We start from the raw sequence: 18,155 nt of genomic DNA, 5'->3' as shown, positions 1-18,155 counted from the left end.
TAACCTCCTGTATCTGCCCTCTGCAGGTTGAATGTAACCTCCTGTTTCTGCCCTCTGCAGGTTGAATGTAACCTCCTGTTTCTGCCCTCTGCAGGTTGAATGTAACCTCCTGTATCTGCCCTCTGCAGGTTGAATGTAACCTCCTGTATCTGCCCTCTGCAGGTTGAATGTAACCTCCTGTTTCTGCCCTCTGCAGGTTGAATGTAACCTCCTGTATCTGCCCTCTGCAGGTTGAATGTAACCTCCTGTATCTGCCCTCTGCAGGTTGAATGTAACCTCCTGTATCTGCCCTCTGCAGGTTGAATGTAACCTCCTGTTTCTGCCCTCTGCAGGTTGAATGTAACCTCCTGTATCTGCCCTCTGCAGGTTGAATGTAACCTCCTGTATCTGCCCTCTGCAGGTTGAATGTAACCTCCTGTATCTGCCCTCTGCAGGTTGAATGTAACCTCCTGTATCTGCCCTCTGCAGGTTGAATGTAACCTCCTTTATCTGCCCTCTGCAGGTTGAATGTAACCTCCTGTATCTGCCCTCTGCAGGTTGAATGTAACCTCCTGTATCTGCCCTCTGCAGGTTGAATGTAACCTCCTGTATCTGCCCTCTGCATGTTGAATGTAACCTCCTTTATCTGCCCTCTGCAGGTTGAATGTAATCTTCAGCAGATTCGATGAAGTCCAAAGATCGGGGAACATGATCCCGTCCTCCGGTTCAGGTGAGTGAAGCAGCCTCTGGACCCATGGCCAGTTCTGTTGGTTTGTGTTGCGGAGGCGACTGACTGCGTTGGCTTCTGGGGGGGTTCTGTCTATGCTTGCTGTTTGATCTAGCACCAAAGGGGTCACAACATACGAGGTTAGAAACGTCATTGCTCTTCTAGTGATAATGATGTCAAGGTGAGTAAGGAATACATTGTGGCTATACATTTAGTCTTGTCCATATTTGATGCTGTGAATATCTTTTACATGACAACAGCAACCCTGTTGGGGTAACAAGCACATCAGCCGTGGAGCCCAAATGGTTGCCTGCTCAGTCTTGTAATAGAAAGCGTTGCAGTTGCTGTGTAGTCGGCTAACAAACGATGTACGCCACATACTTCCCATTATCATCTATAAAAGCTAATGGGGATTAGCTAAAGATTGTCCTTTAAAGTATATAGCCTAATATTATTTGAAGTTTTCTTTAGCATTTCAGTAAGTATCATGATTCAGTTGCGATATCGTAACGTGTATCGTGATATATATCGTATCGCAAGGTACTTGCCAATACCCAAACCTAATGAATATATAGGTAATTCTCTCTGTGGGTTGAGGGAACTAAACACACTAGAGCTCACCTTGTACATCTTTTGAGCTGAGGCTAATTTCGAACAAAAGCATGAAGATATTTGCTTAAATAGGAAATATCTGTCCTTAATGTGCTTTTGTACTTCCACAAACCCACGTGTTGTGGATTTGGGACGGGGGTGAATAAACAGTGTTGTTGTTGTTTTCTCATCCATGTGAGAGAACTAGGGCAGCCACTGTGCTCGGAAACAATTCGTATTTTCACAAAGTCCTCATTCTTTCCCACACTTCCGTCTTCCTCCTCTGTTTTTCCCGTTCTCTCTGGCTGCGTCAGCCCGAGCTGTGTCCGCTCTCCACGGACGTCACACCAGCGTGTGGGTTTGAGTGTGCTTGAAAGGAGGCCCGAGGGCCAGACGGAGAGCCTGGGGCTTGAGTGGACATGTTTCCCCACAGGAGGGCAGCCTCCACTGAGCCTCAGATGTCGCATTTCCTCAATGTAGCCAAACCTGATCAGATCCTAGCATTAGCTGTAATCCCTTCAAGTGTGTAGTGTTGTATTTTGTGTGTGTGTGTGTGTGTGTGTGTGTGGTACATACCGGTCTTTAATAAGTGTGTCTCAATTGTTTTTACAGGAGGTTTTGTGTTCACTGTGTGTGTGAACAGAGCTGTGAGCTCTCTCTGTAGGGGTAGGGACTTGCTGAGTCCTTCACATTCCAGCTGACTGGGTATGGAATATGTTTACAGCAGGGGTAGAATGGCTGAGTGGAGGCGAATGGCAGAAACTGCTCAGCATTTACAGCTTTTCATGTCCTCAATAACTTTACCCTCAACGATAGTTACTACGGACCGAGATCTTTACTGAGAAAGACGAGAAATCAGTAATGTCAATCAAATCACCCTGACGGGTAACAGAGGAATATATTCTATTTAATGTAGACCTTTTGCGTCACAGCATTAACAAGACGCTCTGCCTAAAGCCTGTGCTCCTGTGAGTCCTTTCAAATGGAGGAAAGGGCTCTCTTTGTTAGGCATTGTTAGGACTCCAACCTCACCTTCAGTCTTTAAATGCCTGTAATCGAGTCTGTAATCGATTATTCTCATGTAATTTCTTAAACCATTCATTTTCATCTTTGTGCAGTCTTGTTTTTTTCCCTCTAAGGGTTCAAACTAATTCATTTTTTCTGATCAGAGGGTGATGATGAGGATTGTGCATTCAACTTGCAACTTGGTGCACAGCTCTCTGGAAGGTGGTGTTTGTGTGGTTGTGTGTGTTTGTGTGTGGGGGGGTTTGGCTTGGAGACAAACAGCAGTAGTGTAGTCAACAGAAGACGGTAATGAGGATATTTCACTGCAAACTCTGAGACATGGCTCCTGTTCATTATACCAAACGGAACAGACCTGACTGAAACAGGACAGGACTGCCTCAACATGAACAATTAGAAAGTATTGTTTCCAGCCTGCATTGGTGCTGTGTATTGGCTCGCTAGCTGTTGCCTGGATCAGAATGCTCCCTGATAGACAGCGAAGATACACAACTGAAGGTACTAAACTCTTTCATTCTTATCAGACTAACGGCAGCCTTTTTGCATCTTCCATCTTACCTTAAAGGAACAACCATTATTTTTCTGTTGGTCTGAGGACAAAGTTATTTTCATTGCTAACCAGTCATTAGGGTGGCATAGTTGGAAGACGCACAATTACATACTTGTCAGGAGGAAAACGCATACAGTATCCTCCCCCTCCAATGTACTTCAACAAAGTTTTTCCTCTGAGTGTACGAATGAAGGATCAGCATTTCCTGGGTCCGATGGATCTACTACAAGTCAATCAGTTGACCGGAAATGGAGGCTTTAGCAAATCATCTTCCTAGTAGAGAGATATGTTAGGAAATGGTGTTGAACCATTCTGACTCCTGAGGTGTCAGTGCCTGGGCTTTCCTTAGAGAGAGGGGAAAGACAGTCACATGTCAGCTGCCTTAAAACAAATCTCTCAGTGGACTCTCATGCCAGCCTTTTGGCTACTGATAGGAGTGCCGTTTTTCAGCCAGAAGCCCAAAATGGGGCAGCCTCTGCAACCTGAATCTGGCGTCCTAGAGAGGGAGGGCATTGCCGTGAGGTACGGTAGACACCAGACGAAAGCAGGAGCAGAGAGAGCGTGAGGGAGGGGGGAGCAGAGCAGAGTGAGAAGGAGATACGCAGACGTAAAGCCAAATTCCCACTGCCTTCTTACTCTCTTCTCCCTAGAAGAAAGTCTTTGCACTATGACAACAGGGGAAGGTAAGAGCATGTCATTTAATATCACAGATCATGTAGAACTCCGGGGGCTCATGGTTTTAGCACCTCTCTCTCTCTCTACACACCTCTTGGCCTATTTAGAATTGCTACTGTTAGAGAGGAATGGGGGCAGTGTTTTGTAGTGGAAAGAAAATCATAAATTCTTGCCTAGTCATTATTGTGAATATTGTGACACAATGCTCCAACGTGATGTTTTTCAGGAATTGAACAGTGGCCTGAGTTTATATTGTGTTTGATAAAACCGACATCTTTATATACAATGTATGACTATTCCCTTGTTGGCATTTCAAACAGAGCATTGAACATAGTATTTCATGCCTCTCTGCAGTTGATGAGAAATATCTCACCCTCTGGCTGACTCTTACTCAGTGTCTATTTTGGCTTCCGCTCTTCTGGTGATAAGATGCTACGTGCTTGCTGCTTGCCTAATCCCATGACTCGCTTAAACTTCAGCTCATCCTATACGTCAAAGCAATGTTGAGGGTGCTTTATGTCACGTGTTTTGCTTCGTAGTCGATCTAGGCTACATGTATTGTATTGAGTTGTCCAGGATGAAACTCTCCATTGGAACCTGCAGGGTTTATTCTTGAGGACCATAGGAATTCACTACATGAAGCAATGAGAAGTCTGACATTGGTGTATTAGTTCTTCCTGTTTCTGGATGAGGGGTCCTAGCCAAGTCACTGTCATTTGTGCTGTATGTGGAACATGTCAGTTGATGCTTTCTGTAGAAAGCGTCCTTGTTATGTTAGCCCCTGGGGGTCCACTGTACATTAGATGTGGTTAGAACTACAAGGTCCTCTCTGTGTCCTCGTCTTTCTGCGGGTGTATTATTTAAAAACTGTGTTAGTTCCATTTCTGTCTGCGGAATAGATACTGGTGGTTGGGTGAAGGATCGTCAGTTTCACATCGTGATATTCTGTTTGATGATGTATGGTATTGTGGCGCCACCGCACCCCTTCTGGTTAACCAGAACACCGGCAGTGTGCCTCATCTTGTGTCGGTTCCCTTTACCATATCTTAACACAATCATGATATAACATGTTCTCTGTACCCGTGCCAGAACGCCTCCTTTTTTCATCTATTACTTTTTCTTCATGACTTGTTCAGAACACTTTTCCATGATGCTGTGTATGCTTATTTATGTGCTGCGGTTCTTGACAGGGACAGCAGAGGAGATGGTAACTCTAGAGGAAGTAGAGGAAAAACAGAGGCATATATATTCCCAAAAACACTTTTAATCACATCCCACTCTCAGAGGATTGAATGGTGCAAGCTGCGTCATACACACACGCACATACACGAGCGCACACACACACACACACACACACACACACACACACACACACTGGATGTTGCAGCTCTTTGCAGCATAAAGAGATGACGATGGTGGTGTAGGTGGTGGTGTTTTGGAGAGAGTAGGCTATTTACTGTACAGTTATATAAACATTGGATGTCAGTCTGTTTCCTGCTGACAGTGTTGGAGCTACTCCCTGGGGTATTGACCTTTTTAGGCCAGACGGTAGATGGGATGGCCCACAACCCCACCTCCTACCACCCCACATTTCCACAGAGGTGATGGATCATGGCAGGTTCTTTTTGTGCCACGCCCTGCTAACTCAGAATGGCATGACCCCCCCCATTGGCCCAAACAGGAGTATATGGCTGGCTTGGATCAGGTCAAGCTGCATTTTGCCTTGTCCTTAAAAAGTTGTGTTTGTTGCTTCAGGCAGAAGACATCTGAAAAGTTGACCTTATATTGTTGTCCTGCAGCTCTCTGTTGTGCTTTCTAGACTCTACTATGTTTGGTTAGTGGAAAATCACTAGGACGTTAGCAATGAATTGATGCAATTGATGACATTGATGAGGAAGAATAGTTGCCAACGTATGTCATTATCAATTAGTGGGCTGATGGCTCTTTTAGAATGAGACACAAGAGCTGACTTTGGATGCCTAGCAGAAAGGTTTTCCCTAATCTTCAACTCTGCCACTTTCATATCATAAAATATTAGAAAAGAAAACCATTCCGGTCACTATTCTGCTGCTGGTCGCCGGGTTAGTTGGGTTGGTGACAGGAGTTAAGATAGGTTGTGTGAGTGTATGTGTGAAAAGTGGACATCCCATTTTAGTGTGTGAAAGGTGGACATATGAGCTCTGGTGAAAATAACCCACACCCATTCATCCACTTCCAGATTATTAGGCCAAATGCAAGCGCTAGAATTGAAGGGCTAGTAGCAACAATATTTTACATGGATCGGCTAGTCGAGAGTTGAACCATAGTGTAATATAGCCTATTGATTCAAAGTCTATGTGGCTTTTATTGTCTCAAAAAAACCCATCACTGGGAAGTGTGATGTTGAATGTGAAGTGGAATTAGAGAAAAATGTTGGTTTTCATGTGATGGACCTTGAATGGTGTGAGTTGTTTTGGATTACAGAGAGTAAGCTAGGCTGAAATCAGCGACAATAAAGAAACTCTGAATGGCCCATTTGTACGCTTCCTGCTCTGTCCTTGAGGTTGCCAACCCCGTGGATTCTGTGCATGGCCATCTGCCCATGCGGGCCTAGTGTTCTTTTAGAAGTGTGTGAGAGTGTGCAGGGTCTTACCAGAGCATGAGCAGCTCTGTCAACGCCTAATTCCTCAGCGTCAGCACAATTGTAACATTACTGTGTGTGTGTGTGGTCACTGCTCACGCTTTACATTCCCAATCCCAGTGTCAGGGAACATGAAAAACAAGCCCTTTCTACTAGTACAATTGTAACGGCAGCAGATCTGTCTTTGTTACTTAGTCACCATTGGCAATCATGAATCTGATAGGGTGGCAATGACATGCGGAATTCCTGGTTAAATTTTGGTTCATCCTATATAAATAAACTATATAAATAAACCGTCCTGTTTATCTCTGCCTGCTCCTAGTAAATGGCTGTCAATACGTAACTCACAGCCTTGTTGTCTGTCATCTTCTCCCTGCACTCTATCGACCGAATAAATATTATTCTGAATCAATTATATTAAACGTTGGACCTACGAAGACAATTGTTTAACTTTCCCATCGATTTTCAGCTGTTCAGCCATAGACTGCTGGAGATGGGGAACTTGGCAATGCACCGATGTATCAGCTGATAATGGGCAAAAATGGAATCATCACTATTGGCCAATTGCTTAAAATTTGCCCTATTATGTCAAACCAATTGTGCTTTCCACACAATTGTGTTCATTTTACCGTGGAGCTCTGGAATGACAAAACCAGACTCGCCACAGCAACAAAAACAAATCCTGACATCAACTTTTCATCAGACACATGATTTGTAGTTTTCTGGTTCATAGATAATCTGTCAAGTTACAACACTGTTCTTAAGGTTGTTGAGCCCCTGGTGCTGTTGTATTCATGTGTGACTTGAGCACACTGTCCTCGTCGTTGGAGCCAGCCAAATAATCCAGCACACACTATGCCGACCTGCCTTACGAGCAACTTCAGAGTGTGCATGTTGTCCAGTAGGGGGAGAGAGATGGCGTGCAGTAACAATGTGTGCAGTACAATAGCCTACTGGAGGGGATTGTTGAAAGATTCATTTCCAGCACAAGATACTTTAACATGTTTACGCATGTTTTAACTAAACTGCAGCTAACAAGTCATTGTATAGTGTTCTCTTACAGAAAGGGACAGTGTATTTAACATGTCATTTATACATTCATGCTTCAAGGCATTGTATAGTGTTCTCTTACAGAAAGGGACAGTGTATTTAACATGTCATTTATACATTCATGCTTCAAGGCATTGTATAGTGTTCTCTTACAGAAAGGGACAGTGTATTTAACATGTCATTTATACATTTTCCCTTCATTATCAGACTTATTTTGGAGAGTATTTTGTTATTAAAATATATGATAAGATTTAGTATGATTTCATTTACGTTTGTAGAAATAAGAAGAATCATCAGAAGCAACATTTTAATTCATTTCAGGCCAGGGTACACAGGTACACCCGTTACACAGGGTACACATGTTACACAGGGTACACAGGTTACATAGGTACACACGTTACACAGGGTACACCCGTTACACAGGGTACACCCGTTACACAGGTTACATAGGTACACAGGTTACATAGGTACACCCGTTACACAGGGTACACGCGTTACACAGGGTACACAGGTTACACAGGTTACATAGGTACACAGGGTACACACGTTACACAGGGTACACAGGTTACATAGGTACACAGGGTACACAGGTTACATAGGTACACAGGTTACACAGGTTACATAGGTTACATAGGTTACACAGGTTACATAGGTACACAGGTTACATAGGTACACAGGGTACACATGTTACATAGTTACACATGTTACATAGTTACATAGGTTCACAGGGTACACAGGTTACATAGGTACACAGGTTACATAGGTACACAGGTTACATAGGTACACAGGTTACACAGGGTACACAGGTTACATAGGTACACAGGTTACATAGGTACACAGGTTACATAGGTACACAGGTTACACAGGTACCCAGGTTACATAGGTACACACGTTACACAGGTACACAGGTTACATAGGTACACAGGGTACACATGTTACATAGGTACACAGGTTACATAGGTACACAGGTTACATAGGTACACAGGGTACACATGTTACATAGTTACACATGTTACATAGTTACATAGGTTCACAGGGTACACAGGTTACATAGGTACACAGGTTACATAGGTACACAGGGTACACATGTTACATAGTTACACAAGTTACATAGGTTCACAGGGTACACAGGGTACACATGTTACATAGTTACACAGGTTACATAGGTACACAGGGTACACATGTTACATAGTTACACAGGTTACATAGGTTCACAGGGTACACAGGTTACATAGGTACACAGGTTACATAGGTACACAGGTTACATAGGTACACAGGGTACATGGGTACACAGGGTACATGGGTACACAGGATACACGCGGTACACAGGGTACATGGGTACACAGGGTACACAGGTTACACAGGTTACACAGGTTACACAGGTTACACAGGTTACACAGGTACATTTTGGGCATTGACCGTTTGTGGTATATGAATATCGGCTATCAGTATTGCCCACAAGTTTTCTCATCGGTGTATCCCTAGTTAAAAGCTCATCAAAATAGAGGGGATTTTAAGCTGTTGCCAATGGGAGAGCATACAAAGGCCATGTGACTGAGAACGGCCTGCCACAACTATCTACACAACACAGAAATGCATAGTTCATGTGATATTTGCATTATTCCATTACCTTTGTATTACTGTAACTTTGGCTGGTTTTAGCCGGCCGTAGAGGTCAGGTGCAGATGCACAGAGCTCTGTCATTGCCTTGATACAGCCAAAAGAAATAACATGCGAGAAAGTTATTCATATTCCAAAACCCATCCATGTCAGTCTTTCTATAGGTTCAGGGATCTCAAAGTCCTGTCAGTTTTCAATGAACCTTCAGCCTGCCATGTGGCCTTCACTGACGGATGGCTGCTGTCTTTCTTCCTCAAGGAATATTATGGTTTTTAGCACGTTAGCCCTAACTGTCCACAGACTTTTAGTATTGAAGCATCATCCAGACAGTTGTTTTGGTCAAAGTTCCATTTGTGACATTTATTTGGCATTTTAGTAGCCTGTATGAGAAATAGCCTATACTGCCATTGACAGACACAGCAAAATAAATGCTTCAGAACATCCCCATGATAAACCGCACATCCATCTCAAGTTTTCCTTGTCTATTAAGGCATGTCAATGCAAAAAAGCTTAACTGTTTCCATTATTACAATCATAGATGTTCATCTGTTGAACCTTGTCCACTTCTTGCTTTGCCCTTGCCTCAGAAACCTTTTCTAAATCCAGGCTCTGACAGCCTTGCAGAGCCACGTACACAGTGCAGTGTAATAAAGCCTAATAATTCCACAGAGCCAGCGAGGCTAATAGCGTTGACACTCTCTAGAGCTCTGTTTAATCCGTATTTCAGTATGTATAGCAACGCAGCCTGTGTAGACAAGCAGGAGACGACCTGTCTACTCCATTTTGTCAGGGGAGGGGTACAACACTTAACGTACCAAGGCTGAAGTTTAGAAGTCATGTATTCTAAAGGTCCCCCAAAAACATTTTAGTCTTCAGAATTTAATCTGGGCGTGTTTTGGGGGGAGTCTGATCACTGCAGTAGGCCTATGTGGCTTGTGCAGGCAACTAGACAACCAAGTATATCTCAGAAATTGAACTTTGACCAAAACAACTGTCTGGAAAATGCTTCAACATTAAAAGTAAGTGGGAAATGAGGTCTGACACTCAAAAGAACCCTTTAACCTTATGATTGACTCCGCGTCAGACCTTTATGCTTCTTAGTGGAGAGAGGGGAGGAGAGAGGGGCAGGCCGAGAGACACACAGAGGAAACAGAAACCGACAGTTAAGAGTCAGACAGGGAAAAGGGCCAGTCAGACATGCAGAGAAGAGACACTAACTGAAGTGTGTCTGACAGACAGACATACAAAATTGCACAGAGAAGCAAGACAAACAGAGAATGAAGACTGAAAGAGAAGCGAGACAGACAGACAAGGGGGAGAGACAGACAAAGAAGAGGAAGGGACAGACAGGAGAGGGAGAGACAGACAGACAGAAGAGGCAGAGACAGACAGAGAAATGCAGAGTGAGAAAAGCGCCAGACATGCAGAAAGAATGAATGGCTACTGTGTAATCAGACATGTTAAGCTATTGTGCGGTCCCATAAAAATGCATTGAAACAGCCTAAAACCCAGAGCAACTGAACTGGCTGTAATGTGTCTCTCAGTACCAATCTGAGAGACACAAGAATAGCCTTTATTTGCAGTCTATCCAATGACATTTTAGAGTCACTTTTCAGATCGCTGCTTTATTGTCCGTTTTGTCATAGCACTGTCTGAACTAAAGCTTTTCGTGTACTTGCCTTTGTCAAAGTTTGTCCTTCCAGTACACTCGCTACTGAATGTCTACCTTTGAGTAGTCTTCACATTTTCTTGCCTTGCACTTACATTTTACACATGTATTGAATTCCTTTTCCCCTATACATCTACACAATCTACTTCCGATGTTCAAAGTGTGGTAATTGGAGAACATTTTCCAAATAACTATCAAGTACAGAATGTGGATGTACTGATGTGTGTAGGCTTTGTCTTCAAACCGCAGAGTAGGACAGGAGGTTTATGTTGGACAGAAGCTGTATCATTCAATAAAGCTTCACGCCATTTGGAAAGTAAATCTTGAATCAAGGAAATAAAATCTGTTAGTTGTTTTAATAGTTGTCATTCTGTTAACTCCTACTTGTCTTGTCCTACATGGACAGAGGCAAAAGGGTCCTACCTGATACTAGATGTAACTAATAGCAATGTGGCTTGTGAGTGTGTTTTCAATAAAAACACAGTTATGCTGTCTTGACAATTTGAGGAAAATGATTAATTTGAGAATTTGGAGAGGGTTTTGTAGTTTTTCTTCATAGTTTTCATTTATGTTTTTACCCCCCAATTTAGTGATTTCAAATTTGTGACTAAAACCCTGCTTTTATTGTAGCAACTCCCCAAGCCGGAATCACTGCGCACCGGAAGGAACACACCCTTCTGTCTTCTAACTCAGTTACGCACACGGGCACCCATGCCAAGTGCCTAAGACCGCAAGAAGACCAGGCAAACTTATTCATTTACTAACCCCCTAAACCCCATCGTTGCTGGCGGATTGCACCCCTCTCTGTGGGACCCCTGCGTTAATCCACATGCTGGATTTCAAATGTCTGCCTGTGACTTGAATTCCGGCCCGTTTCAAGCCTCATGGTGGGGTGTGTCGACATTGACTAGATGTGGCATACAGTGATGTCATGGCTTCCTGTTGGGCCGGAGCGTTTATGCCAACGTTACCTGTTAGAATGTCACTGCTTGCTATGCTCCATAGCCCCGGGCTGTTCATCCACCTGAATGTAGTCTGGCCTTTCTCCAGAGGAGGAATTGGTGAGTTCTTGAACTTTATAAAGTATAGGCAAACCGAAGGAGAACATTATGAAAGGCTTAATTTATGGATGTAGTTATGTATGTGCGCACGTGGACCTGCGTTGGCGCTTGGTCGCCACAGCATCAGAGTGTTAGAATGCGCGGGTGTCTGAGAGTGCCAGGGACGGTCACACGTGGCTGTTTTGGCTGAGAGGTCCCTGTTAATTCCCCAGGTCGTCAGTGTAATGAAATACCAGGGTAATAACAGAATGACACAACAGTCCTCACAGTGTCTCCTTCCCCAGCCACGTGTCGTTACGGTACACCGCCACCACGTTCGTTTGCAGTGAAACGGAGCGTTAGCTCTGCGTTGCAGAGGCATTGCATTTTGGGCCGCGCATGCATTGGATGAATCTAACGTTAGCCTTAAAGGCACCTGCACGGGCTGCGGTGGTGGCCAAGGTCTCATAGACTTTCAACTGGAGTTGGGAGGTGGGCGGCAAAACGTCTGTCGCTGCCAAGATTTTATCTCAGAGCGTGGCTCCGCCCACTGTCGGCGTGAATCGCTGTCTCTCATTGGAAATGAATGGGAGCGTGTCTCTTTGTAGCGCTAGCGCTGGCAGTGTGCACAAGGCTTAAGCGTAGATGGCTCCACGTAGATGGTCGCAAGAGCATATTGTTTTTTTGTTTCACGCACTCCTAGATTATTCATGCATACCGTTTTCTGCAATGTATAGTTGCATAACCTGATCTAAAGGAACCAAAGAAAAGCCTTTCCCTTCTAAAAGCTTTAGGCCAACCAGGAGAAAAACATCACCTGAGCTTCGTAAGTAACATAAAATATTAAGGTTTACCATTACTGTCTGCCAAGGAAGCTAGGATGCTGCATTGAGAGTAGAATGAGGATTCTTGTCTGCTTCTCCAGTTGCTGGAGCTACTCCGCCATCTAGGTGGTATATCAGGTAGTGTCCTTCGTGCTTATAGCAGCCTCCTTCAGTGAGCCTCCTACGCTGGTGTTTGTCATTCTGTCTTTTATTCTAATCCTTCAACTACAATGACACAGCATTTCCATAATTTAGTTGACAGTTTACAGCATTTTGGCAACCTCCTTCTGCATCCATCCAACGTTCTCTTTCTTAATTCTCTCTCTTTCCTACACCCCCTTTCTCTTTATTTCTCTTTATTTTTAGTGTATTGTCTACACTACAGAGGTATATTGATCCCCCTTAGTCCTCTCATCTGCTTTGTTTTCTCTTCCATGTGGTTGTCTAGCTCTAGCCAGCGGTTTGTTTCCTGCACAATATCGTTTGATAGCTAGACTCCAGCAGCAGTCAGAATGGGGTCAGTTCTGTTGGGGAGGTTTGACAGTGGGAGAGTGAGGCTATGGTGGTTGGTTGACACGAGCTGTTGAACTTCCTGAAGGATACAGGGACGGACAGCTACAGCCCCACAATGTGAATGTGTCCTGGACCATGTGCGGATTGTCTAGTTGAGAATGGCACTTGAGGGGATGTGGGTTCGAAACCCACGGCAAGCCTTTAAGAAGAAAGTATGATTTGATGCAAAATTACTAATACAGTTTTACCTCAACCAGCAGAGGGAGCCAGTAAAGCTTTTGATAGCATGCTTCCCAATTGTAATGATGTGTGTGGGTATCATTATGGCATTTTGTGATGTGTTTGGTTGTTTCGCTCGTCTTCTTTGTGTGTTTGGTTATTTCACGCGTCTTCTTTGTGTGGTTTGTGTGTATTTATGTTTTTCCTTGAGTAACTCAAGTCTAGTAATCGAAGTTTGAGCCCTTTTATCGTGACTGGGCAACTTTGGCAGCGACAGCCATGATGTGGGTTTCTTCCTCGGTCAAGCCATATGACTACTACCTACTCTCTGTGGTCCCAGAGTAATACTGAAGCTTTCCTTCCTTTCTAAGTTTTTTTCAAGGAATGCCATTTGAGACAGGATGAGCGCACACAGTTTCAATTTAGCACATTAACTGGATTAGCAAACGAAACGAAGGAGCATGCGACTTCCTTAAGGCCTTACCCCTTCCGTCATCAACAAACATGAAGAGAGACTTGTACCTGTCTACTCTACCTGCCCCATCCTTTGATGAAAGATGTCCGGTCATACAATACACATTTAACACAGTTGCTTCCGGAACGTTCTGTTGGCCAGGCAGCCATGGAAGATGACTGATGTGGAGTCACCGAGCACTCTACTAACATCCTAGCCTAATGTGTTTCCGCTCCGGGTGTGTGTCCGCGCGCGTCAGTCACATATCTCTGCCTGCTGTTTTAATTATTCCCTGTATGTGTGTATAAATCAGCTTGACATTTGTGTCAGTGTTTGATTAAGTGCCGCCGTCTCTGTAAACTAAATGCATGACCGTGATTTGCGTTTTGACTAAATGTGTTTTAGTAATCAGCCTGTGTTTCAAGCTGGTGTTTGGGAGGACTTTTTACGAGTCTCTTGTGCACTGTTTCTGTAGCCTAAATGTAATCATGGATATTCTTTTTTTCTATGGCTATTGTTTCCTTGCTCTCTGGCCAGAAACGTTCTAACTAAACTCACCCTCTAAATTATTGGCAGCTATAGGGAATAAACCAACAAAATGAGTAGCTCAGGCAATAACTTGCAATCATTTAGAAGTTCAAAACCAATGGAATAGGTGCTATACAGGTTCGTATTCCCCCCAAGCAGAAAGAGATTGTCAGGGGCTGAAGAACAATCCAAGGGCCTCAGTTGGAGTTCCACAACATGTTTGCATCTTTGGGTCACCAAGTCTCAATCTATAATTAGATGGCACCTGAATGCCAATTTGCCAGTAGCGTGTTGGCACAAACAAACATTGATATCAACCAACAAATGTAAACGACTGGGGTTTGCTAAACTGTGTTGGCGCTGGAATTTAAACTGTTAAGGCCAGACTATACAAAAAGACATATTTGGCCATACACACCAGCAATGGGTTTGGCATATATTTTTTTTTTAAAGGAGCTTCATACCTCATGTAGAATATGGTGGTGAATCTTTGATGTTATGGAGCTGTTAGGCTTCCACTTGTCCTGGGGCCACTTGTTAATTAATGTCAACTGCATCATGAACTACCATGAACCAGGACACTTCAACCAAAAACCTGGCAGCCTCTGCTAGGAGGCCAAAACTTGTCTAGAAATAGATCTTCCAGTAATACAACAACCCCAAGTAAACATCAGAATCCACAAAGAAATAATGAATTGACCACAAAATCAAACTATATCATCGGCCCATCTCTGTCTCCGTGCTGGAATCCCATTGAAACATTTTAATTGAAGAGGGAAGTCCATCATATTAGCGGACTTAAGGATCTGGCATGATTCTGTCCTGACAGATGGTCTAAGATCCTTTGTCGTTATCCTTGCGAGGGAAGGAAGCACACAGTTCTGAATGCACGGATTCTGATAGTTATGATTGGTTTTTGGGAAGTACATTTATAAATTGAAAGTTTGGTTGGATATCTTGGACCATCAATGTATTCCACGTGTTGGAATATCATAATATAAGCTCATCTTTATCAGGGACGCAATAATTTGTCAAGACTCGTGCCGTCGCCATGTTTAAAACCCTCTACATCATCAGTCGAGAAACAAAACAGACGGAAGGTATTCCATCTATATGATTGATTCTTTGGAGAACTCATCCATCTGCGGTAGTAAAGGATTGACCCATCATCCCACCAGTTTCCTCAGTGTCCCTGCCATCCCTAACTCTGCTTGCCTCTGTGGAAAGCAAATGGAAGGCGTTCCGTCAGCAAAGTAGGATTGTTGGGCGATCCCAGCGTCAAGATTGATCATCATCCCATGTCTTTCACAGCATTCCCTAACCTCATCTCACTGTTGTGATAGATAAACATCACTAAGGAGCTGAGGAGGCGGTGCTAGAACTAGCTGCCTTAAGGGGGAATACATAACAGGACATTTTCCCCTTCTAGTTTATGTTTGAGGTCCAGCTCTTTTCTGTTCAAAGGGGGATTGATCCTAGAGCCTCAAGGTGAACTGTGCCTAGGTTCAGTAGCTTGATGCGAAGCAGAACTGATTTGGGCTTCAAATTGGTTATGTTGGAACCGAAGCTTCTTGTCTCCAGGTGGGTGGAGATGGTGACATTGTGATTGCCGAGATTCCCAGCATGCTAATGAGGCTTTATGGAATAGAATAATGCTGATGTAATGTTGAAATCCATAGTGTTGGTGTTTGTTGGTGTGATGTTTGGTGGCAAATAAAGAACAAAGACAAAAGAAGACTACCTTTATGTAATTAATACCAGTTCTCATTTCCTGGACCGATGACCACAACAGCTAGGATCCTTTGTTTTTGTTTTTCCTTCATCCAATGCCTGGAACGAGGTGACATCACACGCACTGGCCGCTTCCCCTCCCTCTGTGGTCAGCAGTGTTCCTACAGACATGTCAAATCATGCAGGAGCCAGCAGCATCCTCCTGCCACACACACACACAGCACTGTGGTTAACAGCTTGGCCAGAGGGGCTTAAGGGGGAGCTGGTCTAGCACTGTCAACCACACACACACAGAGACACACACACACACTGCTGATGCTGACACCGTGTGAGGAATATGCTTTGGAGAGCGTGCCGTAGATCATGCTGCTGAGGAAGCTGGTGTGCAAGAAGATCTGTGCTCGTAAGAATCTCATTCTATATTTGATCTCTTCACGTGATCTCTTTCTATGCCTATTTTCCCCTCTTCTCTTTCACCCAATGTCTCTCTAAAATTCCCTCCTGTCCACGCCTGGCTGTCTGTAGATGATCTGTTTCATGGTGCTTCTAGGCTGGCTTTCATCTGGGGCTGAATAGTGGTGGGCTTGTCAGGGACAGTGAGGCAGGGCTGTGTGAGCGGGGCGTGTCTCTCACCGTCTGCCTGTAGCAGTGTTTCTTGGGTCTGATTGGTTTTGTGTTTTATAAATAATTCCGTTATTATCACTACTATGGGGGTCCAGTAATAACCGTTAAAACGAAGCTACATACCTTGTCCCTTAAGGGATACATTTGGGGCAATAAACGGAAGTCTCTTTTATCTGCTACATTGTAAGCAGATACCATAATGCACCACTTGTTGTGCTAATGCTAGTTAGCTTTGGCTTCCAATACTACTTTTCTTGATACTGGACACTGAGACAAACACAGTATCCATAAATGCATCTGATTCTGGAGAAGAGCTTTGTTGCCAAAATCCTCTTTTATTGTCTTGCTTTATTTCATGTTGAGAATAACATGGCTCTTGTTGTCTGTCCCAGCGTACAGAAATAAGTCCGACTTGGCTCACAGCAACTCTGAGGCTTTCCTGTCATAGTAATCCCTGTGTGAACTGAACTGGAGATTGTACAGGATGGCTTGTTTTTGTGTCATTGTCACCATCCAGGTTAGATAGACTAGCTGCACTGGTGCAAATGGGTGGATAAAGACACACTGTTTCACCCAGTGGAAATAAGCAATGTCCAGGTCATTGAACTGTTTCTCCTACGGTGCGTCTCAGTGAACCCAACTCCGAGGTCACGGAAGCAGAAAAGACTCCGTCGCAGACTTTGAAGTCACTGAGATGAACTCCCCTCTCCTCTCCCCTGGCAGATAAGAACTTCGACGATGAGGACTCGGTGGACGGGGGCCGGTCCTCCTCCTCTGCGTCCTCCTCCAAGGCGCCCCCTGGTGGGAGACGGACGGGAGCTGCCGCCTCCGTCCGCAGGCCGAGCTCGGCCGCGGCCCCCGGCAAGATCTCCGCTAAAGACGCCGCCGCAGGTGCCGTGGACGAGGAGGACTTCATCAAGGCTTTCGAAGAGGTTCCTACCGTCCAGGTAACTTGAGTGTGTGTGTTTATGGTACACTCTGGCTTAAAGCATCGTTCTCACTCCTGTCGCGTCTCTCCTTTTGTCAACAGATCCACTCCAACAGAGAGCTGGAGGACAACCTCTCCAAAGTCCGGGACGTTCTGTCCGACGACAAAAACGACTGGGAGCACAGAGTTACCGCTGTAAGGACCTTGCCACAACACAAGTGCCTCCATTCCCGTGCGAGGCCTTCCCCCTGCGCGTTATCGCTGGGACGATAGCGTCATAACTGTTCTCGTGCGTTTGCTCCCGTCCAGCTGAAGAAGGTGCGTTCGCTGCTGCTGGCCGGGGCGCTGGACTACGACAGCTTCCCTCAGCAGCTCCGTCTCCTGGAGGCCCCGCTAAAGCTGTCTGCCAAAGACCTGCGGTCCCAGGTGGTACGAGAGGCCTGCATCACGTTGGGGTAAGGACCGCCACACGTCGCACCACCTCGCCCAACCTCTCCCTTCCGTGAAGGAAGTGTACCGTGTCTGGACACGGCTACTGCTTCAACTGTGTGTATGTGGAATCTCTCCAGCTACCTGTCCACGTTAATGGGCAACAGGTTTGACCACTGCGCCGAGACCCTGATGCCCACGTTGCTCAACCTGGTGCCCAACAGTGCCAAAGTCATGGCCACGTCCGGGGTGGCCGCCATTCGGCTCATCCTAAGGGTGAGTACCACACACACCCACACACACACTGGCTGTCATATGCAAGGCATTTACAATGGATGAGGGGGTACAATGGATGAGGGGG

At 44.8% G+C, this 18,155-nt stretch overlaps 1 protein-coding gene across 31 annotated transcripts in view; it reads left to right on the top strand.

Moving 5' to 3' along the window:
• Positions 1 to 18,155, top strand: part of clasp1a (cytoplasmic linker associated protein 1a) — a 72,159-nt gene that overhangs the window by 23,905 nt on the left and 30,099 nt on the right. For 27 of the 31 annotated variants that reach the window (XM_010879752.4, XM_010879754.4, XM_010879751.4 and 24 more), the window contains 5 exons: positions 639 to 709; positions 17,161 to 17,384; positions 17,468 to 17,560; positions 17,675 to 17,820; positions 17,935 to 18,070. In XM_010879752.4, coding sequence (XP_010878054.2) covers positions 639 to 709; positions 17,161 to 17,384; positions 17,468 to 17,560; positions 17,675 to 17,820; positions 17,935 to 18,070 — 670 coding nt within the window. Of the gene's footprint in view, positions 1 to 638; positions 710 to 2,681; positions 2,819 to 3,317; positions 3,554 to 16,121; positions 16,217 to 17,160; positions 17,385 to 17,467; positions 17,561 to 17,674; positions 17,821 to 17,934; positions 18,071 to 18,155 lie in introns of those variants that run through there. The other 4 variants (XM_010879768.4, XM_010879769.5, XM_020054795.2 and 1 more) reach the window with 4 other exon arrangements.

Source organism: Esox lucius, chromosome 16, assembly GCF_011004845.1.
Source record: "Esox lucius isolate fEsoLuc1 chromosome 16, fEsoLuc1.pri, whole genome shotgun sequence".
NCBI lineage: Eukaryota > Metazoa > Chordata > Actinopteri > Esociformes > Esocidae > Esox > Esox lucius.
Note: the sequence above shows the minus strand (reverse complement) of the source record. Positions and strands in the feature narration are given on the sequence as shown.